Source organism: Dendropsophus ebraccatus, chromosome 10 (assembly GCF_027789765.1).
Source record: "Dendropsophus ebraccatus isolate aDenEbr1 chromosome 10, aDenEbr1.pat, whole genome shotgun sequence".
In the NCBI taxonomy this organism is placed as follows: Eukaryota; Metazoa; Chordata; class Amphibia; order Anura; family Hylidae; genus Dendropsophus; species Dendropsophus ebraccatus.
The window spans coordinates 20,775,685-20,802,530 of record NC_091463.1 but is presented as its reverse complement, the minus strand read 5'-3'; the positions used below and the strand labels follow the sequence as shown (position 1 = coordinate 20,802,530).

Genomic DNA, 26,846 nt, shown 5'->3' with positions numbered 1-26,846 from the left:
CACCAATATTGCAGGTTCTTTCACATGAATGAGACAGACAGCATTACCAGACACAACCTTATGGATGGGGAATTTTGATAGACGATTATTATTTTTCATTAGCTTCCGCACTAGTAACACTGATCTGAGTACAACTGTGGTCATACGGGAAGCTGGAGATGGCCATGGACACTTGGAGTTGTCACCACTCTCTTATGTGTATAAGGAGGGAAAGGGGAGCTCTTGGCTTGGTTGTAACCTAAAGAGAAGAAATGATGGCATCAGAGACTTGTAACAAATGTCTTCTTTCTTACAAACACAGCACCACACCTGACCACAGGCTGTTTGCGGTATTGCAGCTCTGCCTTCCGTTGTTTAATAAACCATCCAATCAATGGTCAGGTTTGATGCTTGAAAGAAGGCAGCCATTTCTTTCTTTTTCTTTTTTTCTTTTTTTAAACTTTTCCTTAAAGGGGTATTCCACATAACTTTGGATATGTTGCTGCCCGTGGTGAGACTAACAATTCCTTCCATACTTGTTATTATCTATTCAGTCTCCTTTCCCCAGTTCTCAGCTGCTGCCTTCTGCTGAAAACACAAAAATCTATGTGTAAGCCTTTCTCTCTTTCTCCTCCTTCCTTCTGAGACAGATGATGTAACCAAGTCCCTGACCTGCTATTTCTTCAACATTGTAGCTTCTTCACCAATGAACTCACTGTGACTAATCCTCCAGGCATTACAAAGAAGCTACAATGTTGCAGATAAAGCCAGTCAGGGACTTGTTTACATCGGTTGTCTCAAAAGGGAGGAGGAGGGGGGGGGGGGGGGCAGAGAGAGATGCTCACACACAGATTTTTGTGTCTTTAGCAGAAAGTAGCAGCTCAGAACTGGGGAAAGGAGACTGAATAGATAATAACAAATATGGAAGGAATTGTTAGTCTCACCATGGGCAGCAACATATCCAAAGTTATGTTTGAGTGGAATACCCCTTTAACATTTATAGAGGTTGGACTATAAATTCGGATGCTGAGAATCCTATAATCTGCAGTATCCATTACTTTGTAAAGACCCATCAAACAACCCTCCATATCTCAGCATCTTACACACTTTAACACAGAATCCTTTATTAAAGGCCTATAATGAAAGTGGGAAATGCTTTTCCTGGTGGGGTCCGCCCGGTTCTGGGCTCTTACCAGTTCTCCGGACTCCAGGTGGTGTTCTGTGACTCCATCACATGGAAGGAGTAAGCGTGACGAGACTTTGGTGAACTGTTCAGATCACTTTTATGCACGACTTCTCCATGGATTACAACCAGTCCTCCTAGTGTTAAGATAAAAGCAAAGGATTCTGGTTAAGGGCATAAATTATACTGTATATTGTCCTCATGATAAACATGAATGGCACTTCTATCTATATTGTTTTGGGACAGCTGTATACATTACAGTCCACGTACACACTGAGCCAATAGAGACTGCTTTATACACGTGTAGACACTATGCAGCCGGAGCTCCCCCTAATAATACCCCTATGTATCCATATAGTAACTGATATACAATGCACCTTTGGACACCGGGGCTGGTACAAACTGGTCATCATCGTAGTGTCGCTCTTCTCCTAAGAATATTGTGCAGGGTATGGAGCCAGACGGTGTGCGCACCATGCGACGTGATATTCCAGCTAACGAAGAAGGAAACGGGATCAGGTGACACTGGAAGCATCAAGACTATATACAGGACTCTTATCTATAGCTAGATTGTAGAAAAACCTCCCGCTATTTTTACTCCGTGGTCCATATAATTTCATCCGTAATTGCATCCATTTCCGTAAAATGTGAATAGTACTAGTTCGCATACATTTGATCTATGTTTTTTGCGGACACATCCGTGACCTCTGTAAAAAAAAATACGGATCTCATAGACTTCTATTGGTAATCCGTACTGCAATCACAATCCGCACTAGGACATGTCTTTTTTTTTTTACGGAACGGAATAAGGATCGAAATTAAAATAGACGTGATGATATTTGTTTTTTTCTCTGTTGGAAAAAAAAAAAGACCAAACACAGGAAGTCTCAGACCTCATGCAAGGAAAGACGCCTGTTCATCACGCTAGTTGTATATCAACTCAGGGCAATTAATTAGGCTGATAATATCAGCTCTGCAGCTTACCAGGAGACAATGCTCATTGTTATGCAACAATTCAGTCAGTGTAATGTCACTGTGTGGTTCCAGAGGTTTTGGTGCTGTGTGACAGGAGAGCTGACCATACAATGCAAGCATCCCCAAGATGAATGCTACTGAATTTGAGCGCGCAGCAACTGTACACATGCATAGTAAAAACTTATCCTGCTCCATATGTGCTCAGTATTGGCTGTCAGTCAATACCAAGCTGTCTGTGAGTGTGTGAAGGATGGGGACTTCCAGGTTTTTTTTGTTTTTTTTTTTGTAAACAGAGAAAACATCAAATATCAGCACAGAGAGAGCATGGAGAACAGTTTGACAGGAATGGAGACACCTAGTACATCTAGACATCTAGGCCATATGTATAATGTTGATTTAAACATAGAAAACTAAAAAAAATAAAAGTAAGCAATTATATTGCAAAACTGCCTGCAATCACAACCTCTTGATTTCTTTCAATGATGCTTTAGTGTAAAAAAATCAGCGCTTCATTCAGTACAGATCTGGCGGGACTTATGGAGGTGTGAACATCGCCTTATCTGGGCATCTTACATTATACGCTGTAAGGCTATTGTTATTGGTATACGGCACAGTGTTAGTTGGGCTGTATATGATGAATCATAAAGGTGGTCATACACATTACACTTATAGATTGGCCAAAGCAGCCGATTCAGCGGGACCAACTGGCCATCTAATGTGGATGAGATGTTTGGCTGATGCTTCTATAGAGTATATAAGGGGACACATAATTGGGCATAGTAAACACCCAACCCTTTAGAGACAATAGGTGTATGGCAGAGGCCTATTCCACTCTCCCTACTGAGCGAGTATGAAGGATTCTCTAGGACTAGCTTTTGATGTCTGTACGAGCATCATTCAGCCAACAACTATTAAAGGTGCAGCTTAAAGTGCTAGCGTCACTTTAAGAAAAACTTTTTGACATGTCAAAAGTTTTTCAAATTGACACTTTTTTTAAGGGGAGTGTCAGAGGAAAGTACTAAGGCATGTTTGATGGTGAACCCCATTGGGACACATACTGTATCCTGCTGCTATATGTCACTACAGTATCCATCACATATGTTACCTCTGTGTGAACCTGGAATGAACCACAGGCAGCCATTTTCTTCATTGGCATCTTCCACAGCGATCCAAAACCCTATGATACGGCCAAGAGGCTCTGTGTGCAGGAAGGTGGCATCTTGATGCGGCGTCACTGATACAAAGACCGAGATAGAAGAGCAACTAAAGATGAATCCATCATGTTCCCCTTTGTCATGGCATTGAGTCATCCAGAGATTACACAGGATAGATGATAAGTATGTGATCGGTGAGGGTCCGGCTGCTGGGACCCCACCAATCCTTTGTCCTCTGCGTGAATGGAGCGGCAGTGCACATGCTCAGTCACCGCTCCATTCACTCACTATGGGTCTGCCTAAATAAAGCATTAATATAGTGCTCAGCAATGATTACAGGTCTCATAGTGAGTGAATGGAGCAGCGGTCCAACCTCCACCAATGAGATAATCCCTGCCTGTGAATATGTTATAATCTTGGGATATCAACTTTAAAGGGGTTGTCCGGCGAAAAAAAATTATTCACAGAATAACACACATTACAAAGTTATACAACTTTGTAATGTATGTTATGTCTGTGAATGGCCCCCTTCCCCGTGTCCCACCACCCCCACCCGTGTACCCGGAAGTGTGGTGCGCTATACATTACCTGTCGCGTGCCGACCACGGTCTCCGATCGTCAGCAGTGACGTCTTCTTCGGGAGCTTGGCGGATCTTCCCGAGTGCCGGCCGCCCTCTGCAGCGTCATCCGAAGCTCAGCCGCGATTGGCTGAGCATAACTATGCTCAGCCAATCGCGGCTGAGCAGCTGATGACGTGGCCGCGTCATCAGCCGCTCAGCCGCGATTGGCTGAGCACAGTTATGCTCAGCCAATCGCGGCTGAGCTTCGGATGACGCTGCAGAGGGTGGCCGGCACTCGGGAAGATCCGCCAAGCTCCCGAAGAAGACGTCACTGCTGACGATCGGAGACCGTGGACGACACGAGATGCGGTGAGTATAATGCACCACACTTCCGGGTCTAGCGTGGGTGGGGGGAAACACGGGGAAGGGGGCCATTCACAGACATAACATACATTACAAAGTTGTATAACTTTGTAATGTGTGTTATTCTGTAAATAATTTTTTTTCGCCGGACAACCCCTTTAAGGCCATGGCTGAAATTTCTGCTTCCATTACATTCATTCTAATGGGATATTGTGGTGTCTTACCTTCCCCTCCAATGTTGGGTTGCTGAGGGAAAGAGAAAAGAGAATAGTTATATATACAAAGAGCAGCCGACTGGAAATCTTTATATAATAACCACCATCTCAGGGGTTGTATACATACTATAGGTTTACCTTAAATATATACATGCTCTGTGCTATCACAGGTTTCACGAGGCCCAGCCGCTGACCCACCTCCTGTGTGAGGAAACAGAAATAAAGCCAGAATAAAGACTAGTGTAGAGCTGTGTTGATGTTTGTTGTTCCACCTACTGGTGGAGTACTTGTAAAGCTCCGGATGGAGCACCCCTTTAGTGCATAGTCCTCTCATGCTTATTATCAACTCACCTGTATTTTGGGGGAGTGGGTAATTCTTTTATATACTGGGTTGTGCGCATGTAAAGCTACAAGAAACAAACAGAAGTATGTAAAACAAAAGCTGACACCTTTAACATGGAAAAAAATACTGTTATATATTTGGATGATATTCACCGATACAGGATACTCAATTTTCTCCACATCTATGCATAGCCTGTGTGAACTCTCCACTCCACAAACTGCCTTGTGTCTGCTCTCCTCCCTATCTACATTGTGATATAATAAACCCTTTCCTCCCTTTTCACAATTGTTAACCTGATTAAATTTTACTGCAAAAAAACAGCCAGGGACAATATGCTGCCACATGGATGTCAGAGACAGCATGACAGCCCAACTATGTAAAGGAGTTGCACAGACTCTACACCAACAAAATGGTAGGAAATAAATAATAGTAACTATATAACTGATCGTAAGATAGAAGCTGACAGTAGGACTCTCCTCCTGCCGCACAATCCAGTATACTGCAGCTTTTAGCACACAGGCATTAACCCCTATTTAAAGCAATATTTCTACTTCAATAGAAACTTTTCACCCATTTCAACCATACATAGGGCCACATCAGCTTTTTCACTGCATCATAAGGGCGGCATGATTTCAGACTGGTAGGGCCAGGATATTAGTACCTATGTTACCCTCATGTAAAACTGGCCTTAAAGTTTTCACTTGGCTCACAATCTCCTATACCATCTCAATAAATTCTCACATTTCTCTTACCATGTCCTATTTTGTTCAAAGATTTTTCTTTCGCAATCAGAAAATCACCTGAAGAAGAGACAGAGATGGATTATCTGTAAAAGAATTCACATTGTGGCCCCCCCCCCACCACCATCAACATAATTCTTTCCCATAGGCTGTCTCTGGTATTGCAGTTCTTAAATAGGGACAAGCTGCAATACCAGAAATATCCTATAAAAAAAGAATGGCGCTGTTTCTTTAAAAAAAAAAAAAAAAAGCAGACAATTGTTACCAATCCTGAACAGGCCATTCCAGTAGCGACAGCCATGTTTCTATAGTAAAACCACTCTTACCTTTGTCGCTGAACACTCCTTTCTCAAAGAAGAAGCGGATCTTGTCTCCACTGTGAAGGAAATATTCAGCGCTGCCCTGTCAGTGAAACAATGGTGAAAGGTTACATCTTCACGTACGTCTACCCTCATGCTTACGCAGCTTCTCCTGCAGTCACTGAAGTATTCTGGTAAGAATTTGGCACCATCCTAACATCTATCCCAGTGAAACAAGGAGCAGTCTGGCTGCAGCTTACCCCTCCTCCACCCACAGGGAGGATGGGAGAGATTGTTGGGCTCATAGTTATTGAAGGTGTATGCTCCCCTTTACACAGGGAGTTCTTGTGTTACATGCACAGGGCTTCTATGACAGTGCCATCTTGATCATGATTTGTGTCTGGTATTGCAACTTTGCTCCACTAAAATACATAGGGCTAAACTGCAATACCAGGCATAACCTGTGGACAGCTGTGGCGCTATTTTTTTTTTTTTTTTTTAGGGGAATAACTTAGTTTTCAATTTTGATGAATAATAAAAAATAATGTGACATGAAAAAAATAAAATTGCTAAAACCTGGGCTTTGAGTTGTTCTTCCTGCTGCGTAGAAAACTCTGTGCGGCAGTGAGAGGGGACGTCCATGTCTTGTATTATCCTCCCAATCTCCTCCTTCATGGATTCACAGTCTTCATGGTTGAAAAGCCCTTCCAGGACCAGGTACCCATCATCACGGAACTGCAAAAAAGGAGACACTTATAGATACCATGTCCTCACTGATTCTTCAGGTCTGACATTCCAGCAGGGGGCGCTGTTATTATCACTATAATGCTAGGTAGGTACAAATCCAAAAAGAGTAAAGCGAATTAAAGTGGATTTATGAACAGTTGTCTATTGCTGAACCAGGAATATAATAAATAGGGCAGAGTTTTATAGCTGTAGCCCGTTCACTCTATAGGCGGTTACACTAACAGTACCAGGTTCACAACCCCCCAATGATTTTGATCCAGTAAATGATTATGATTCCATCCTACCATGGATAAAAGATGGAAAAGACAGCAAGGACAATGCATTTCTATGAAGCCTGGGTGACTGGGTAACAGGATTAAGCTCTTAAAGGGAACCTGTGACCATAAAAATGCTTTTTAATCTACCAGCATCGTGTTATAGAGCAGGGAGAGCTGATCAGATTGATGTACAGTTTTATAGAAATAGATTTAGAATACATTGTAATCTTTTTATTGAAACCTCTGCTCATTTTAGCCTTAGGAGTCAGGTGGGTGGTCCTAATGAGTGATTGACAGTTACAGCCACAGATTAGGACTCCTAAAACGTGTCAAAAGTTTTTTTATTTTTTTTTTAAGTGAGAGTGCCTTTAGATAAGTGTCAGCTGAACACTGTTCCTGTCTACTTTTCTTAGTACATATATACACTTAGTTTGGCTGAGCGTGCATGTATTAATAAGGAAAGGGGAATAAGTATCTGCCAGACTTTGGTGACCTACTCTTCTCTAATTTCTGCTGCAGTAGACGCATGAGTCTCCAAACTGCGGCCCTCCAGCTGTTGCTTTAGCTGTCCAGGCATGATGGGAATTGTGGTTTCGCAACAGCAGGAAGGCCGCAGTTTGGAGACCCATGCAGTAGAGTCAGGACAACCCCATACACATTACATAGTCCTGCCTTCTGCTGTCAAGGCATGATGGGAGTTGTAGTTTTGCAACAGGTTGGAGACAATTAGAATATGGTCAAACGGACAGGGCAGAACTCCAATCCCAGACCAGCTCTTGCACTAGGTCGGTGCTGATGGGGTATATTACCCAGCACTCCTTGCACCTATTCCTTATCTTCGTGAAGTACATTAAAAATAAATTACTGTCAGTACCATAACATGAGCCAGCGTCCATTTAATCCCAGCAGACACAACACGCTCATTGTTTTGCTGGTGGCCATGGGTACAATGTCTGGATGCTTCCTGCAGAGCTCATCACCATCACAGTCACTGCCGCAGGAGAGCGCTCTATAGCCAGTGTCCTGCTGTTAGTCTATATGCTAGACGTCCATAAACATGGCTGCCTGCTGTCAGACAGCACCATATGGATCACAACGTATGATCCTAGATTACCATGACACCCAATGGTGATCTCAGCTCGGTGCACAGGTCCCTTTGGACTGTGTAAGGCCGACCTAAAGTATCTACATTGCGTTTGACTAGTTAGTGAATGGGAATTTCTTCATACTATATAAAGCTGTGCCCATTTGTGCCCAACATCATAAGAATTGGTTATATAAAAAAGTCTGATGCCATCGCACTGGCCACAATTTATCGCCAAGGAGTCTACAGCAAGGATGGGGGGAACCTTCGGCCCTCCAGCTGTTGCAAAACTACAATTCCCATCATGCCTGGACAGCCATAGCTAAAGCTCTATACCAGGCATGATGGGAATTGTAGTTTTGCAACAGCTGGAGGGCGGTAGGTTCCCCATTCCCTGGTCTACAGTAATATGGCTCCAAGAGTGATCTATTGGCTCATTCTAGGTACCTCAGATTTGATATGAAATTCATGGATTCTGTATGAAATTTTGGTATGCTTCATGGCATTATAGATGGGGGTATTATTATACCTAATGTATATGGACTCCTCGTGCCGCCATATAGATTCTAGACACAAATACAATCTACTACAGTGATTGAGCAGCTCCGTGACCAGGAATAAAGGTTAATCCGTCTACTAGTAGTTACATAATGACAGCCATGTGCTGCACTAATCCTGCTCCCCCTGCAGAGCTGCGCTCCGACCACTATTATCGTTCTATCCATAGTATATAGAGACGTCAGCACCTGTACAGGTAGAGGAGAAGTCTTGTCTCACCTTCTGGACCTGCTTGTCTGTCACCAGAGCCATCTTGTCCAGGTCCACGCTGCCTGTAAGCCTCTGACCAGAGGAGGATGGGACAGATGAAGCAACCAGATAAACAAGTAAAGCTGGAGAGGCCCAGCATACCAGCACGTCATGTGACCAACGCTGTCAGCTGACCTCCCGGACAGGGATTTTGTGTGGGAAGGAAAAAAAAGGCTAAAAGGAAAAAAAAAAAGGGGAAAAAAAAGTTTAGAATTGAGTAAAATGTGAAAACTTCCTACATTTACCAATGATGGTCATGATCAATCTCACCTATACGTCCTGAGAGGGTGCAGCAAGGACAGTATTTCCTGACGTGCATCAGAACTACAGCTCCCAGCATGTCCTGAACGCTTTCTCATTGAACAGACTCATTTTTAGGCTCTTCTTTTTAGATTAGAGGTCAATTGCAAATTGAGGTCACTTGGCGCTGTACAACCAGAGATTCCTAGGTATTGAATATGGTCACTTTATTTCAGAAACAGCGCCACTCCTGTTCATGTGTTGTGTCCAGTATCACAACTGAATGTGGCAGAGCTGCAATACCGCATACATCCTGTGAACATAAGTGGCGCTGTTTGTGGCACCTTCAATAGCACAAATGTTCACTCTATAGTTACTTTTCTTGTTACTGCCACTTACTGTTTTCACTACTTCTCTGGGTGCCTAGATAGCCTTTGACTGTGTGGACTTGCGAAATCTAATTGCCAACCTACATTATAAATAGAACTCTCATTGACTGTGATGTTACCTATAGGACCTGTATGACAGGAGCCTTGCACAATACCTCAAGTCAGCCTTCTGGTTCCTGCACTTCACTGGGAGATCTGTTACCACACTGTTCTTTTCTGATTATATATATATATATATATATATATATATATATATATATATATATATATATATATCAATTTCCCAGCAGCGCCCCCACTGAAGAAAATGAAGTGTTACACCCTCTATTACACAGCGCTCGTTTGCTCCTCTTTTCCCGATCGCTGTTGGCGCTATTACAAGCAGCGGCAGTGAGTGGGTAAGTGCAGGGGGGCCGTGGGGAACTGCAAGCAGACTGCCCGGGTGATCACTAGATCGTATGGGCAGCCCATAGAGGATAGTGGCGGTCTGCTTCCACCGCTCCTTTTCCACGGAGCAACAGCAGCAGATCACTGATCGCTGATGTTGAAAGACAAAAGACTGCAACAATTAGACAACACCGTTCATGTCGGCTGATCGTTGCCCTCTATTACACAGGACGATTATCAGCCGTAACGGCCGAATATGGATAATCTTTCCGTGTAATAGGGCCTTAAAGTGACTGTATTACCAGGCCCAGGCTGAAGCACTGGAGGCGGGCCGATCCACCCTTAGTGGGAGGAAACCCCCGCCCCTCTATGATAGGGTTCTATAGATTCTAATGGAGTCATGTCATGGAGGGGCTAGAGTTTCTTCCCACTGGGGGTGGGTCGGCCCGCCACCAGTGCTTCAGCCTGGGCCTGGTGGTACAGTCACTTTAACACAAAACTTCTTGAGGGATTTCAGCCAGGGATAATATCTCATATGTGACCATTGATATAATAATAGACAGATAAAACTCCGGGTAAATCAGGCTTCCTGACTGTCTCCATAGTGGTCAGGTCGATAAGAGCAACGATTTAAAAACATCATACCGTGGGCAGTGATTGGCTGAGCACGGGACTGGGAGAAGGAGCGCAGAAGACCTGCAGCCTGGATAGGTAAAGTATGATGTTTAAACAAGGGCTGCAAGGACATCGGTAACGACGTCCCTGCAGCCCTCGCTAAACGATCATTGGGCCGTAGAATAGGCCCAGTAAACGAGCGCTGATCTAGCAGATCAGCGCTCGTTTACATTGTTGATCGGGCTCTGGTCGGCCCGTGGTATATGACCCTAATTGATACCATTGTTTCTCTAAATAAGCAACACCAGCCCCAACCCCTTTAGCATTAATTGACTTTCTCTATGAGGAGGAGTGATGGTGCGTTTACACAGACAGATTTATCTGACAGATTTTTTAAACCAAAGCCAGGAACAGACTATAAACAGGGAACGGGTCATAAAGAAAAGACTGAGATTCTCTTCTTTTCAAATCCATTCCTGGCTTTGGCTTCCAAAATCTGTCAGATAAATCTGCCTGTGTAAGCGCACCATAAGCTGCAGCCAGACAGCCCCGCTCCGATACTGCCGCGCGGGATCGGGAGAAGACGACCTGCAGTCTGGACAGGAAATGTATGAAACAAGGGCTGCAAGGACATCGGTAACGATGTCCCTGCAGCCTTTGTTTCACGATCATCGGGCCATGGAATAGGCCCAGTAAACGAGCGCCGATCGTTTACGTCATTGATCGGTTCCTGCTCAGCCCGTGGAATAGGACCCTTAGACATCACAGGAGACAAAGTGCATCATGGGAAAGCCCAAACCAGGAAGTAAAGAAAAAATGAAGACACAAACTGGAGCTTCAGGGACCTGCAAACAGCGGGAAATTCAAATGGAGACAGACTCAGGAGGGATGGTGAATGTAAAAACTATGTTTGATTTTTTTTTTAAATCAGCGCCAGAGTACCCCTTTAAGGGTGGGTTCATACATAATGTATCCGCTGCAGATCTCTTCACTGTCACTTTCAATGAGATTATATACTTGCAGCAGAATGGTCATCCCGCTGCGAGTATGTAAGTGGCAGCCCCCTTAACTTCCTATGGCATGATACATACTTTACTGGTCTACGCTCCAGCTTGCTTCGGGGCCTCCTGGCGTCTGAACGTCCCACTTAGCCAATCAGTGGCTGCGGCGGGGAAGCACACTGATTGGCTGAGTGGGACGTCCAGATGCCGGGAGCCACAGAACAAGCTGAAGCGCGGACCGGTAATGTATGTACCATGCCATGGGGGGTTATGGGGGCTGCCGCTTACATACTCGCATCGGGATGACCATTCTGCTGCAAGTATGTAATCTCATTGAAAGTGACAGTAAAGAGATCCGTTATGTGTGAACCCACCTTAAGTCTTGTTCCCACACAGTATTTTTGGTCATTTTTTTCAACCAAAACCAGGAGTGGATTAAAAACACAGAAAGGCTCTGTTCACACACTGTTCAAATTTAGTAGATGGCCACCATTAATTGGCATCTAACGGACATTTAAAAAAAAAAAAAAAGGCCTTTGTTTTGAAATAACGGCCATTATTTGCTATTAAATGGTGGCCATTCACTCAATTTCAACAGTTTGATATAGCCTTTCTGTGTTTTCAATCCACTCCTGGATTTGGCTGCAAAGTACTGACCAAAATACTGTGTGGGAACATAGCTTAAGGGTATGTTCACACTACGGAATCCGCGCAGAGAAGTTCCGGCGGATTCTGTCGCTCGTACCCATTTGCGACGTGGCGCATATGTCCCCGTGCCATAGACATTATTCTGTGGCCGGGCTGATTCCGCTGAAAGAACTGACGTGTCAGGGTGGGTTCACACTGAGGAATAGAAGAAGAATCCGCTCTAAGGGTAGCTTCACATGTACCGGATCCGCAGCAGATTTCACTCTGCAAGTTTGCAGTCGGTCCCCATCAGCCAATCAGTGCTGCCGTGCACTGATTGGCTGTTGGGGAGCGAGGGGAGCCTCAGACACAGCTGAAGCGCCGAGCAGGTAATGCATGCTCCGGTCTGGGGGCTGCGGGGCGTTAAAGAGGCCTGGTCACATACTGGCAGCGGAATGAACATTCTGCTGCGGGTATGTGACCCATTCAACTTCACACTATCAGGAACCGGATTTTGCTGCAAACTTGCAGTGTGAAATCCACAGCGTATCTGGCAGGGCTGTGGAGTCGGGAAAAAAATGTACCGACTCAGACTCCAGCTTTAAAAAAAGTCTTTAAACAATTTAGAATTGAGTTTTGATATGAATTTTACAAGTTTTGCTCATCAATATATATTATGAGCAACATTCTAATAGGACACTGGCTCTATTACATAAGGGTGGTCAGGGAATATATCAGTAATAGGACACTGGCCCTATTACATAAGGGTGGTTGGGGAATATATCAGTAATAGGACACTGGCCCTATTAGATAAGGGTGGTCGAGGAATATATCAGTAATAGGACACTGGCCCTATTACATAAGGGTGGTTGGGGAATATATCAGTAATAGGACACTGGCCCTATTAGATAAGGGGGTCAGGGAAAAGTTGTCAGCCACTATTTGGCAGTTTGTTTCTGAACTGGAAGAATCCATTGTGTGGGGGGAGATCTGTGCTGTTCTCTTCCTGGATGCTGGATGATTGTATTTCAGCAGTAGTGTAATATGAAGATATCCTGTGTAATATAGAGGAGGAGGAGAAGACATAAGTAGTGTAGCAGTAACCTCAGTCCTCAGTGTGGTGTTTTCTCTCTGGTAGAAGATTGTGTGGTTTTCTTCAGTGTTCTATGGCAGGAGCTCTGTGTGTGTGTTTGTGTGTGTGTGTATATATGTATGTGTGTGTATATGTATGTGTGCTATGGCTGCAGCAGGCTGTGTGTGTGTGTATATGTATGTGTGCTATGGCTGCAGCAGGCCGTGTGTGTGTGTATATGTATGCTATGGCTGCAGCATGCTGGGTGTGTGTGTGTGCTATGGCTGCAGCAGGCTGTGTGTGTGCGCTATGGCTGCAGCAGGCTGTGTGTGTGTGAGCACTATGGCTGCAGCAGGCTGTGTGTGTGCTATTGCTTGCCCCCACAGTGACCCTCAACATCACTATGTGTGACTATCAGTATGGCTGACCCTTCTGTATCACAGGGATTTGGCAGTGTTAGCAGTGTTTCTTTGTGTATGCTGAATATTAGTTAGAAACATAGAAGACTGTCAACAGGAAAAGGCCACCTGCTCCATCTAGTCTAGTTCTGAGTTGTTCAGGACATGGAGGCTGGAGACTGGCTGAATCCTCTGCACACACAGGAGAATCTGCTTTATATACAGTATTCCTTTATTCACTCAGAAGTTGCACCAGGATCATGTAGGACATTAGGGAGAAGCTGCTGAGCCAGTGTGATAAATAACTCCACTGGTATATGACTGGCCATTTATCAAGGAGCAGGAGTCTGAGTCGGTCCTGATAAAATTCAGGAGTCTGAGTTGGTCCTGATAAAATTCAGGAGTTGGAGTCGGAGCTGCGGCTTACCGACTCTACAGCCCTGGGATCCGGTATGTGTGAAGCTACCCCAAAGCAGTAAATAAACAAAACTGAAACAAAAAAGTAGGAGTGATGAGAAGGGCTCGTTGTTGGCACAGAGTCCCCAATTTCCTTTAAATTGATTAAAGGAAAAGCTGTGAAAACAAGAAATGCAGCGAAGAGGAGAAAACAGTGTATCTTTCCATTCAGGAAGCTCCTAGGACATGACGGCATTGTATTGGGCCTTGTAGTCTCACATTGTATTCACTGCAACTTATCGAGAGGAAACTCAGCAGTGGATTTAAGAACCAGCAAGGTAAATAAGATTTATACCAGTCTCTTGCACTTGTGTGTAGAATTCCCTAGAAATACAATAACAGATATTGCTCAGGGAGCTGAGTGTGGTCAGAGTAGACCCAGAGTAGAGTATTTTATATATCTAGTGTGGATAAAAATTAGGGAAAAAAAAAAAACACAGGGAAAGGGTGAAAGATAGGTTATACATGTATATTAGACATAGGGTGGTATTGGGAAGGGGGGGGGGGTTGTTTAGAATATTGCTTTTGTTACCCAGATAACCCCTTTAAGCTTTCACTTCTCATATTGCTCTAGTAAAATGAAAGCTGAGATGTGACTGATTGCTATGGGTAACAGAGTATCTAAGTATAAGCCAGCACTATAACCCTCCCCCAACGCCATTGTGTTCACCACCGCCCGCAAACCCACATCCATCATGTACAAACATAAAAAGCACACTGTCATTTAGATTAGGGTATCATTTTACTGAAGATCTATGCCAACATGGAGAACAAGTGACTGACATGTACATTTCCCTTGAAGCCAGAATAAAATAAAGTTCTGTTAAGACCCCCCCCCCCCCCACAAAAAAAAGCCACCTGATGCAGGCGACTCGACATAAGTCAGACAGAAAACCCTGGGGGGTGATGTACAACATAATACAAAACTGGATAACCAGCAAACAAAAATCAGGCAATTCTAGATCATCTGCAGAGTATGGAAGACATCAGCATAGCGTGCAGCTCTTTGGACTGCAGGATCTCATACAACAGGCACATGGCTGAGAAAAAAAAAAACCAAGACTAAAACTAATAAATACAATATACATTAAAATAAGCCAGAACGTGATGCAACAAAAGGGTCCAGAGAAGAGCGGTGACAGCAAAACGTGCCCATTTACCTCATCAGATTTCACTCTAGTTGTTTGGGGGGGGGGGGGGAGAATACATAATTGCATTGCTTGGACTACTCCTTTAAGACCACCGCTCAAACTGCTGCTCCCCCACAAGATTACTGTCCATCTGCCAATCACAGAGATTAAGAGTGACTTTACACAGAGAGAATTATCTGACAGATTTTTGAAGCCAAAGCCAGGAACAGACTATAAACAGAACAGGTCATAAAGGAAAGACTGAGATTTCTCCTCTTTTCAAATCCACTCCTGGCTTTGGCTTCAAAAATCTGTCAGATAAAGCTCTCTGTGTAAAAGACATTATAAGATAACGACTGAAGAGGAAATCAGCCGGGACCGGAAGACCTGACAGCCAAGGTTGCGGGGGAAGTAATGTATTAACGCATTAGGAGACACTTAAAGGATTAGAAAATAAACAAAACATGGCTTCCTTCTCCCAAAAACAACACAGCGCATCTCTTTTCTTTAGGTTGTAAGAGTTATTACAAATTGGCTCCATTCACTTCAAAGGAACCAAACTGCAATACCAAGAACAACCCGAGTGGCGCTATTTCCTGAATACTGGATACAGTACACGGAAATCAACTCCAAAAGACACTGTCGCTGTCATACTGATGAGAAAAACGCATGCGCATTTTGATCGCACCGCTCCTTTAAAACACACCAATATCCTGAAACGTCCCTGGTGAGAACGGACTTTTTTCTGATCCACCAATACTTTCCAATGAAAAAAAAAATTGCGGAACACACAGTTAAATGGTCTTGATAAGAAAGTTGAGACGACGTAAGGTTTAGTTTCAGCCAAATACCCACCCTGTGTGCAACATTATACATGTATGACAAGGCAGACAGGTAAAACAGTGTCCAAATGCAAGTATGTGCTGGGAGAGCGGGGGTTAACAGGGTCCGTATCTCAGCTAAAAACCTACTGCAAAGCAGAGGAGGGGCCGTGAGATAAACAGGGCTCATGTGTAGCATGGGAGGTATCGGCAGCACACAATGTGGCGGGGTGAGCTGCCCTATCTGGGGCTGGCAGCTGGTCAGCAGATATATCGTTCTATTTAAAGGGATTAGAAAAACATGGCTGCTTTCTCTCCTGTCCTCAGTTTGGTTGTGGGTTTCAGCTCAGGAAGTGAATGAAGCCGAATTGTAATACCGCACACAACCTGAGGACAGGGGTGGCGCTGTTTTTGCAAGAAAGTAGTTGTGTTTTCTCTAATGCTGAATATCCCCTTTAAAAAGTGACCCCATCACAGACGTGTCAAACAATTTGCGTCTGGGTGTCAAACTCCTGGTCCTCCTGCTGTAGCAAAACTACAATTCTAGAGATGAGCGAACCGGGTTCGGGTCGATCCGAACCCGAACGTTCGGTATTTGATTAGCGGGGGCTGCTGAACTTGGATAAAGCTCTAAGGTTGTCTGGAAAACATGGATACAGCCAATGACTATATCCATGATTTCCACATAGCCTTAGGGCTTTATCCAACTTCAGCAGCCCCCGCTAATCAAATGCCGAAAGTTCGGGCTCGGATCGACTCGAGCATGCTCCAGGTTCGCTCATCTCTATACAATTCCCATCATCCTCCTGGATGGCTGAAAGTTTGATAACTGTGGGTATACACTAGGGTCTGACATCAGAAGTCACCTCCGCACATGTATAGATGACCCATCAGAGGATCCTCATGACTGGACTTTAAGGAACACTCCAGGCAAAAGTAATATATAGTGGGACCGATATGGATTCAGAAAGAACCTGTGTCATGGCTCAAGCCCCTTATAGTCTCTGTGCTAGGCTAGTATCAGATCTGCATGGAGTGTTCCTTTAAACCAGGGGTAGGGAACCTTGTCTCTCCAGCCGTTGTAAAACTACAACTCCCATCATGCCTGGACAGCCAAAGCTTTGGCTGTCCGTGGATGATGGGAGTTGTAGTTTTACAACGGCTGGAGAGACAAGATTCCCTACCCCTGCTCTAAACACAAGAAAGACATATAGGGGGAGATTTATCAAACATGGAGTTAAGTGAGACTGGCTCAGTTGCCCCTAGCAACCAATCAGATTCCACCTTTCATTTTCAAAAGAGTCTGTGAGTAATGAAAGGTGGAATCTGATTGGTTGCTAGGGGCAACTGAGCCAGTTTCACTTTACACCATGTTTGATAAATCTCCCCCATACTCTATGGGGGGAGATTTATCAAACTGGTGTAAAGTAGAACTGGCTTAGTTGCCCCTAGCAACCAGATTCCACACAGATTCTATGGAAAATGAAAGGAGGAATCTGATTGGTTGCTAGGAGCAACTGGGCCTATTCTTCTTTACACCAGGTTTGATACATCTTCATTCATTTATATATATTTAATGAATGAATGAAGATGTATCAAACCTGGTGTAAAGTAGAATTGGCCCAGTTGCTCCTAGAAACCAATCATACATACACATATTAATTTATATAATATATATATATATATATATATATATATATATATATATATATATATATTTCTATAGACCTATAGACACACACACAGGGTTAATGGATTGCCGTCAGGTCTCTGCATTACACAACTAAAAGTCAACATGTTCCTGCCCTTCCTCCCAGTCACCCGTGTACAGACATAGCAGAGGGCACTTGGTTAATCTGTTATTCGCACACTTTGGCACAGTGGTCCACACCTTGTAGGTTACTTAGTAGTAGTGCCGGGAACACTTAGATTAAGGCTCTAGAAGAATCCGGCTCTTTTTGTCATGCAACCCCCCCCCCCCCCCCCCCACAAAGGAATAAAACTAAAAAGAGAACAGAAAGGTGGATTGGTGTGAATGGAGGAGATAACAGCACATGAAGTAAAAGCACCAGGAATCCTTCCTAAAAATAGCCGGAGAGGAAGAAGCACGGGATGGCGGTAATGAGTTCTAGGTTAAAGCTGTCTGTCTGGAGATAGGCCGTCTGTGCACAACAGGAATGGGTGGCGGCGGCCTTCCTTCCCTTCCAGGCTCATCCAGTATGGGAGCCCTTATAGGACGGCAGGACATTTTGTTCAGTGCTTCATGGTCCATTTTTGGGAGTGTAAAATAAGCAGATGTTCCCCACCCGTCCCCGGTGCCAGGTTATACAACACGGGTCCCCATAGAGTTCAATGGGAGAGGATCCTTGTCTCAGACAGGTTCCTTGTCTGCTCTAGTTAACTTTTCCTTCACTTCCAGAGGCAAAGTGTTGAACAGATCCTCCTCCACCACTAGTCCGCTGCGTTTTAGGAGGTGACATTCCCCCAGCTCTACAGGGAGACACTCCAGTCTGTTGCCCCGCAGCTCCATCTGGGTCAGGTTGGTGAGCTCGCCCACCCTGGACGGGAGAGACTGCAGGGCGTTGTTCCCTAGATTCAGTGTACGGAGCTTCTTGCACTGGAAAAGCTCTGGGGGAAGGTTCTCAATCTATGGAGATGGAAAGAGAGAACAGGATTAATTTACAGGGATATGAGATAGGATTATGGCAGACACCATTAAAGGGGTATTGTGATGATTTTTTTTTCTTTCAAATCAACTGGTGTCAGAATATTATATAGATTTTTAACTTCTATTTAAAAATCTCCAGTCTTCCAGTACTTATCAGCTGCTGTATGTCCTGCAGGAAGTGGTGTTTTCTTTCCACTCTGACACAGTGCTCTCTGCTGCCACCTCTGTCCATGTCAGGAACTATCCAGATCAGCAGCAAATCCCCACAGTAAACCTCTTCTGCTCTGGACAGTTCCTGACATGGACAGAGGTGGCAGCAGAGAGCAATGTGTCAGACTGCAAAGAAAACACCACTTCCTGCAGGACATACAGCATCTGATACGTACTGGAAGACTGGAGATTTTTAAATAGAAGTCATTTACAAATCTAAATAAAACTTTCTGAAACCAGTTGATTTGAAATAAAAAGAAAAATCACTGGAGTGCCCCTTTAAAGTTGAAAATACAATGTCCTGAATAAAGACCCCAACCCTGCATTAAAAATAAGTGCTGATCCTGTAGATCGGCGCCTATTACATACCAGGTACCTGCTGATGTTCATGCACAGACACCAGAATGCAGCTCTACTGCAGTGCTTTCCAGCTGCTGCAAAACTACACCTGATGTAAAGGAAGGCAGGGGATGAAAGCAATTAATGTGCCATAATGTGGATTCATACGAAAACCACTATGAATAAAATAGCTAAAACTCATTTTTCTAGCCGTCTCCGGCAGAACAGCTCAGGTTATTGACTGCGGCTTCATCAGAACTAACAAAATATTGAACATCTTTAAATATTAATATTTCTTTTATAGAAAATGCTCCAGCAGATAAAAATAGTGAAATAATGCAGCGGGAACACTGCGGCGGCTGTGTTAACGTCTGCTTCTTACTCAATAATGGCTGGGGGGGGCACTGTTTGGGAATATACTAAACTTAACCGTTTTGGTGCTGGAGTTATTTTACAAGGACGTACCTTACTTGTCAATTTCATTGATCAAAGATGACCTGTGACCTCTCCTGACCTGCTTTATGATGTATTTGTATTATTTATGATGTATTTGTATTCTCCATAAAATAACTATTGTAGGGCATCTTTCTGTAGAAATCTGCATTGTGTCGTTCCTCCTGAAAGTGTATGAATAAGTTGACAATTGGGTGTTACCACAACTTTGTCAAAAGGGTGTGTTTCTACAGTTCTGATTGCATATGGACACACCCCTTTGACGAGAGAAAGAGCAACGCCCACCTATCAAATCATTCATAAGTTTCCAACAGGAATACCTATGCTTTAGAATTAGAGAAGTACCGGTATTCACTAAAACAGACAAAATATATAAATCACACCTAAAAAAGGTATGTTAAAGGAGTATTCCTATCCTAATCTTAGCTTCACAGCCCTGTGAGCTAAACTAGACTACGAAGCGCAAATGCTTCGGGTGATTTTGGCCTCAAGTGGCTCCAAACAGGCCAGAGGGGGCTGGAAAGCTTGACAAGAGGAGTGGGAATAACCCTTTAATGGTGCGTTCACACCTACAGGATCTGCAGCTCATTTTCTGCAGCAGATTTCATTTAAATAACTGAACACAGCATGAAATCTGCTGCAGATCCTGTAGGTGTGAACGCACCCTAAGGAGGACTTGTCAGCTCCCCAATTTTACTAAATACTTCTCTATGAATAAACTATTCTAGAGCATCTCTTCTCATAACTCTATTGTGCTTTTTGTTATTTCTAAAGGAACTTTATGAATAGACTGACAATTGGGTGTAACCTTTCCCCCGTGTGGAAAGATATGCACCTAGCACAACTGGTAACGCCTGGACAGTGTTAAAATGGGTAAGAACACACCTCCATCTGGTAACACCCACTTGTCAACATATACAAAAACTTCCAGTAGGAGTAAGGTTCCCTGACCAATCAATTCTTTTTATTTAAAAAAAAAAAAAAAAAAAAAAAAAAAAAAAAAAAAGGTTCAACAGTTCCCAACAAAACAATGGGGAGGAACAGCTGTAGACTAAAGTATATGGCAATGTTACATTGGTTATTCAGGATGAGAAAAACATGGCCACTCCCTTCCAGAAACAGCCTGACTCCAGTTCAGGTGTGGTTCTGCAATTAAGCTCCATTCACTTAAATGGAACAGAGTTGAAAACCCCTACTCAAACTTGGGACAAGAGTCATGCTGTTTCTGGAAAGTAGTGGTCGTGCCTTTCTAAGCTTGGATAACTCCTTTAACAAAAAAAAAACAGGTGCAATTTGAGTTCTCTTAGTTCAATACTCACATGGTTGGCAGTCACAGCAAAATACTGCAAGTTCTGTAGCTGCCCAATCTCCGACGGGATGCTAGTCAGGGAATTGTGGCTCAGGTCAAGATGCCGAAGCTTTCGGCACAAGCACAGCTGAACGGGTATCTTGTCTATCTTGTTACGGTTAAGGTAGAGGCGCTCCATGCTGGCCAGATTGCCAATCTGAATGGGGATGTAGGCAATGTGGTTGTACCAGAGCTTCAGGCAAGTCAGTCTGTGCAGGTGCTGGAAGCTGATAATCTCTTCAATAGTCTTCAGATTATTGTCCTTTAAGTCTATCTCCTGCAGGTTGTGAAGACTGAAGATGGAGTGAGGGATCCTCTCTAGATCACAGCGCACCAGCTCCAGCTCTGTCAGATTCACCATCTTCTTCAGGCTGTTGAGGACCATCAGTTTGGTGCCCTCGTTGTTGACGGAGAGCTTCTGCAGGTGTACGCCCACGTCAGTCACAACCTGAGGTAACTTAGTCAGGTTACTCTTCAGCCTCAGCACCTTCAGCCTCTTCAGCTCCCGTAGACCATCGATGACTATGTATCTGTTGTTCTCGGCGCTCAGGTTGCCGGTTAGGTGAAGCTCCTCCAAGTTTTTCAGGCTGTAAATCCAGAGCGGAATCTCCTTGATGTCAGTGAATTTGATGTGTAATGACCGAAGATTCTCTCGGAGAAAGGCCAAAGCTGGTGCCTCGATTTTAGCTGCCGTGTGGTACAACCAGAGCTCTTTCAGCCCGGTCAGCTGGGCAATGCTGGGAGGGATGGTGACGTCTGGTATAAGTTCTAGTTTCAGGACCTCCAGCTCTACGAGATCAAACACAGTGTCGGGGATACCACTTAGCATGAAAAGATGGAGCTCTAGCTTGTCCTGAGAGTTCTTGGTGATCCTTTGGCGTAACTTGTCCAAGGTCCACTCATGGTTGAGGTTCAACTGTCTCAGTTTGTTCTCGCTTACTTCTGATAAAAAGACGGCAAAACGCTTGGAGTAGAGCGGATCGTACTGATCTATCAGATGCAGCATGAAGGCAAAGTCGTTTTTGACATCCGGGATGTCGCTGTAACTGCTCTCTTCTCGGATGGACTCGAAGGAATACTTTTTCAAGGATCTTCTCAGCATCCACCACAGAGTGTAGACGCAGACCAGACCATAGAAGCCCACCAGGCTAATGTAGAAAGAGGCTAAGATTTTAAAGAGTGTGGCCAGTGGATGAGCACAGCGATACATTCGATATCCAGTGAGGCTTTCAATGTCCACCTTACAGTCCACGTCAAACGTAATGCTACTGACGTAATACACCGTGTAACACAGGATCAGGATAAACTTAATGACCTTTATGATTGTCTGCCGCATGTAAAGCCTGTATACTATATCGCCTTCTTCCACATGAGTCCTGAACTTTTTCACCTTCTCGAACAAGGCTTTTGCCTGCTCCCCTTCTTTTTTATCCAGGACTCCAGTCTCGGATCTATCGACAATCCCCTGCTCCACCCTGGACTTAGTCCTTTGGAGCATGGGCACGGTGGCTTCAACATCTTCGCTGGCTGTAGAAGACTTCTTGTCCACCGAGCCATTCATCTTCCCTCCAGCGGGCTTGGTATCGCTTTCTTCCACCACAGTCTCAGACAAGGCTCGGGTGGTCCAGGGTGAGTCGAAACACTTGAGCAGGATGGAGACAAAATGCTCCAATTTGGAGCTGGTGCGGGGAAACTTGAACCAGAAGTTACTACAAGCCAAAAATATCAATGTGTGCAATAATACGAGGTAAGGAAAGTACTTTGCAAACCAGTGCAGCCGGTTCTCATAGCACACAGCATCCACATAGTTATACTGATGTCTGTCCAAGTCATACTTTATGCCAGTGGGGCCCAGTTCTGGCGGAGGGCCCAAGCTGCTGTTGGTGTACTCAGGCTCCACAGGCGTCCAGGCACGGTACGAGTCATTACAGCTGTCATGGGTGACCCATTTACATGGCAGGCAGATCATTTTATCCTGGGTGACCTGCAAGGTGCCCCCAAACACTGCTATCATCAGCATGACGATGGAGATGTAGTCCGTGAAGACATCCCACCACGGCTTCAAGATACGATAAGCCGGTTGCGTGTCGGCAAAATACCGCAGCTCTGTTACGGGAATCATGGCTCACCTGGAAACAAGGGACAGAACAGGTTTTAGTACAATGCAGAGACCTGACGTCTATTTATACCAGCCGGGGACAGGTAAGGACAGCCGCACAGAGAATAGACACCGGGAAGGGATTACAAAGGAAGTGCAACTTAAGAATGGATGGTAATACTGCTGCTTCCCGCCCTTTCGGGAATTTCAGTGACACTCGAGACCCCAACTGTAGTCAAAGCTTTTCTAGGACTATTCCGATGCCATCTGGCCCCTCAATCGACCCAAGTAATAAAATGACATAGACAGCTGTTTAGAGGAGTGAACGGACAGGAAACCACACACAGGGGATGGAGATTATAGCCTATTGTCAAGGGACGCTCTTCGTCTGCACTTAACCTCTGCATCGCTGAAGTGTTAGGATGCCGCCGTGCTATTAATGCCATCTCTGGAATTAAAGGGGAACTATAAGCAGGTTAGATTAATCTAACCTGCGGATAGCCCCCTACAGTGCTGAGGAAGAAGGTATGTGCCTCACCTTCCTCCTCAGCACCAGTCCTGCGATGTTAGTCGGGGTAAAGTCTTCTATGGAGCACCGTTAGGGGCACTGTCGTGTCATCCAGCTTGCCCCCTCCACTGATTATCATTAGAAGGGGCAAGCCGATGTGGAAGTGCTCCTAACGGTGCTCCGGAGCAGACTTTACCCCGATTAACAGCGCAACTGGCGCAGAGGAGGACACATACCTTCCTTCTCACCATCCCCGAGGCTATAGGGGCTATCAGCAGGTTAGAATCATCTAACCTGCTGATAGTTTCCCTTTAAAACAACTACAAGTCTCAGCATGTCCTGAAGGTTAAGAGAATGCCAGTTGTACCGTTCTCTAGGCTTAGCTGCCCAAAGAAAATAATGGAGGTTTCAGATCGACTGCTGAAATCTACTTCCGATCAGGATGCAGATCAATAGGCAAATAGATTAACCACATAGGGGTTAGACAGTAGAAATGAATAAGATGTGCTTATATTTCCCGATCTGAGGATCCTGTGACGACTACTCCTAAGGCGTGCTTGGGTATACATTGCGCTAACCAGAAAGCCATCTGGTAAAACCTACAGCAGGAAATACAAGTGCTATACATTAACAAGGTAATCGAACACCCCGGCCTCTGATTTACAGCTGCTCCTCAGCCCCAGTAGGATCCATTAGCCTGAGCTCCAGATGATTTAAGACAAGCCCAGTAAAGTGCTGGGTTGGGTTAATACACACGCTTCCCACACATCAGGCTGAATCATCCATAAGGAGACACGGAGAAGGTCACCTTACACAAGACTACGCCGCCGCCAACAAAAATAGCGTAAGTATCCTCAGAATACATTTACAAGCATCACCCACCGCAGCGTCTACAAACTATATAGAGACCGCACAGGGGGACATGTAGGCAGATGGGTGGATAGATTTAGGTGGACAAAACTAAAACCCAAAATTTGTTGGTTTATTCACAACCCAAGACCACTGGGAATACTGAGAAAGTTATACAGATTTGTAATTTATTTCTATTTAAAAATCTCCAGTCTTCCAGTACTTATCAACTGCTGTTTGTCGTGTATTCTTTCCAGTCTGACACAGTGCTCTCTGCTGCCACCTCTGTCCATGTGAGGAACTGTTCTGAGCAGGAGAGGTTTTCTATGGGGATTTCCTGCTGCTCTGAACAGTTCCTGACATGGACAGAGGTGGCAGCAGAGAGCACTGTGTCAGACTGGAAAGAATACACCACTTCCCGCAGGACATACAGCAGCTGATAAGTACTGGAAGACTGGAGATTTTTAAGCTTTGGATTCAGCCTGCATGTTGGGTACACACAGACCAGAAAAGAAATTAAAAAAAAAAAAATGACATCAATGTCCACACACAAAAAGAACAGGAGACGTCTTCCAGAGCTGAGGAAGCGGCCAAGAATTCACCAGTCGTAAGTGATTCTGCACAACGCTCTGTAAGCTGGTGCCAGGACCCTCCGCAATCTCACCAAACATGGCATAGACCTGACGGCTCTAGTGAGGAGAGTCCATCGCTGCTGTCCAACATTCAGATTTTATGTAACAAAACGGATGCAAGAAACTGATGTGAACATAGCCTAAGACTGTTTGGGTACAATGTGACCAAAACCCCCACACATTACCACAAACTGCCATGGTCAAGCACATAAAAACCTGATGCTTCACATGTACAAGTTGGTGGTGCCATGCGGTTCTAAGCCGCCGCCGATTCCTACACCCCGTCTGCAATGTGTACGGACACCTGCAGGATAGAATACAGGAGGCACCCCCGAGCCTGTCATATAAGGTGATGGAATAGAGACGCATACCTGCTCTCTCTCAAAAACAGCGCCACACCTGTCCTCAGGTTGTGTGTGGTAATACAACGTGGCTCAATTCACTTTAATGGCTGAAAAACTATAACACAAACTAAAAACAAAGGAGATGCTGTTTCTGGAAGAAAACGGCTATGATTTACTTTGGCTATACTTTGTTTTAGGTTGTTAGCACAGGGTGGGGGAGATAGCGGCATGGACTAAAATTCCCTGAAACATGACTAATTTAAAGGGCAAGCGTCACCTAAACTTTCTCTACTGATTAGAGTCCGATACTAAAACATGAAGCAAGCAAGGGGCTTGCTAGCAGTATAACTTTATTGTAACATCACATGGAAGAGCGCGTAAATGCAGACAGTCTATATTTGGATGCAAGTCCATGTGATGTTACAATAAAGTTACTGTTATGGGGGCGGCCGTCCTGACTGAGCCGTTTTAACAGCACTTAGTGACATGCTTTACAGCAGGGACAGGGAACCTTCAGCCTCCCAGCTGTTGCAAAACTAAAACCCCCATCATCCCTGGAAAGCTTTCAGCTGCCCAAGCATGATGGAAGTTGAAGTTTTGCAACAGCTGGGGGGAGGGGCCAAAGGTTTTTCTATCCCTGCTTTACAGCAAGACCCATGGACATAGACTACAACAGACAGACCCCGTCCCCTTGAGATGAATGTAAGACATTACTGAGCAGGAAGTCTTAGCTAAGTTTTAGCCTTAGTGGTGAGAATGAAAAATGCAAGATATCAAGATTTAATATAGATAGAAAATGGAAAATTAAAAAAAAAAAATTCACCAAAAATTCTTTAAAAATATGATTTACATGAAAACATTATGCAAACAATAGGTAATTTTTTTGATGACACATTCACTTATAGCAGAAGAAACAAGGGGCCAGGAACACTGTGGATTAGTCGTCTCCCTATGCAGCGGCAGCTATGCCTCCTCCATAAAGTTTACACAGTGCTGCTGAACTAACATTCCTGGAGTCGGTGAGCAGAGTAAACACAAGGCTCCTGCTCCAGGCTCCTTCATTCAACAAGCTGAGTAACAGCCAACAACGTTATCAGGCCTAAAGCACGCTATATATACACCAGAGCACTGTAAGAGCATCTACTGACTGCTGCAGTCTTCAACCGGCCATATGCATCAGAAGTCGGAGGCCAGAAGGGTAGGTTGGGTAGGTTAGATGCACACGCACAATGTCCGCCTTAGGCTGTGTTCACACATAGCAGCTGAGCTGCACTAACAAGGCTCGACCACTAGGCTTCCAGCGTTGTTCACGGCATAGATTTTGCCTGATCAGCTGAGCAGTGGAAATGTTGGGTGTTGTATCTCTGCCAATCAGCCACTGATAGCCTATTGTTTTGGGGCAGAAAACCCTGACTTCTATTTTTTTAAAAAATCTTAAGTCTCCCAGTACTTATCAGCTGCTGTATGTCCTGCAGGAAGTGGTTTATTCTTTCCAGTCTGACACAGTGCTCTCTGCTGCCACCTCTGTCCATGTCAGGAACTGTCCAGAGCAGCA

The 26,846-nt window shown here is 44.6% G+C and overlaps 2 protein-coding genes across 2 annotated transcripts in view; both read right to left on the bottom strand.

The window, feature by feature from the left end:
- Nucleotides 1-5: 5 nt before the first annotated feature.
- PHYHD1 (phytanoyl-CoA dioxygenase domain containing 1) lies at nucleotides 6-8,848 on the bottom strand. Its single transcript, XM_069986199.1, has 11 exons — nucleotides 8,677-8,848; nucleotides 6,388-6,546; nucleotides 5,839-5,914; nucleotides 5,525-5,572; nucleotides 4,781-4,836; nucleotides 4,568-4,630; nucleotides 4,439-4,460; nucleotides 3,243-3,371; nucleotides 1,540-1,656; nucleotides 1,173-1,299; nucleotides 6-238 (listed from the first exon to the last, which is right to left on the bottom strand). The coding sequence occupies exons 1-11, from the start codon at nucleotides 8,707-8,709 to the stop codon at nucleotides 193-195; spliced, it is 876 nt and encodes a 291-aa protein (XP_069842300.1). The 5' UTR covers nucleotides 8,710-8,848; the 3' UTR covers nucleotides 6-192.
- Nucleotides 8,849-17,568: 8,720 nt separating this feature from the next.
- The window catches only part of LRRC8A (leucine rich repeat containing 8 VRAC subunit A), an 11,405-nt gene continuing 2,127 nt past the window's right edge, over nucleotides 17,569-26,846 (bottom strand). The window contains exons 3-4 of the mRNA XM_069943441.1: nucleotides 20,832-22,989; nucleotides 17,569-18,489 (exon numbers count right to left, since the gene is read on the bottom strand). Coding sequence (XP_069799542.1) covers nucleotides 18,214-18,489; nucleotides 20,832-22,982 — 2,427 coding nt within the window. The 5' untranslated portion in view covers nucleotides 22,983-22,989 and the 3' untranslated portion in view covers nucleotides 17,569-18,213. The remainder of the gene's footprint in view (nucleotides 18,490-20,831; nucleotides 22,990-26,846) is intronic.

Bases quoted from the DNA above. Each gene is read 5' to 3' on its own strand.
- PHYHD1 (XM_069986199.1), bottom strand. From the start codon at position 8,709: ATGGCTCTGGTGACAGACAAGCAGGTCCAGAAG. The intron at 6,547-8,676 runs GTGAGACAAGAC...CCTTTTTTGCAG, and splicing joins CAGACAAGCAGGTCCAGAAG to TTCCGTGATGATGGGTACCT. The intron at 5,573-5,838 runs GTAAGAGTGGTT...TCTCTTCTTCAG, and splicing joins AGGAGTGTTCAGCGACAAAG to GTGATTTTCTGATTGCGAAA.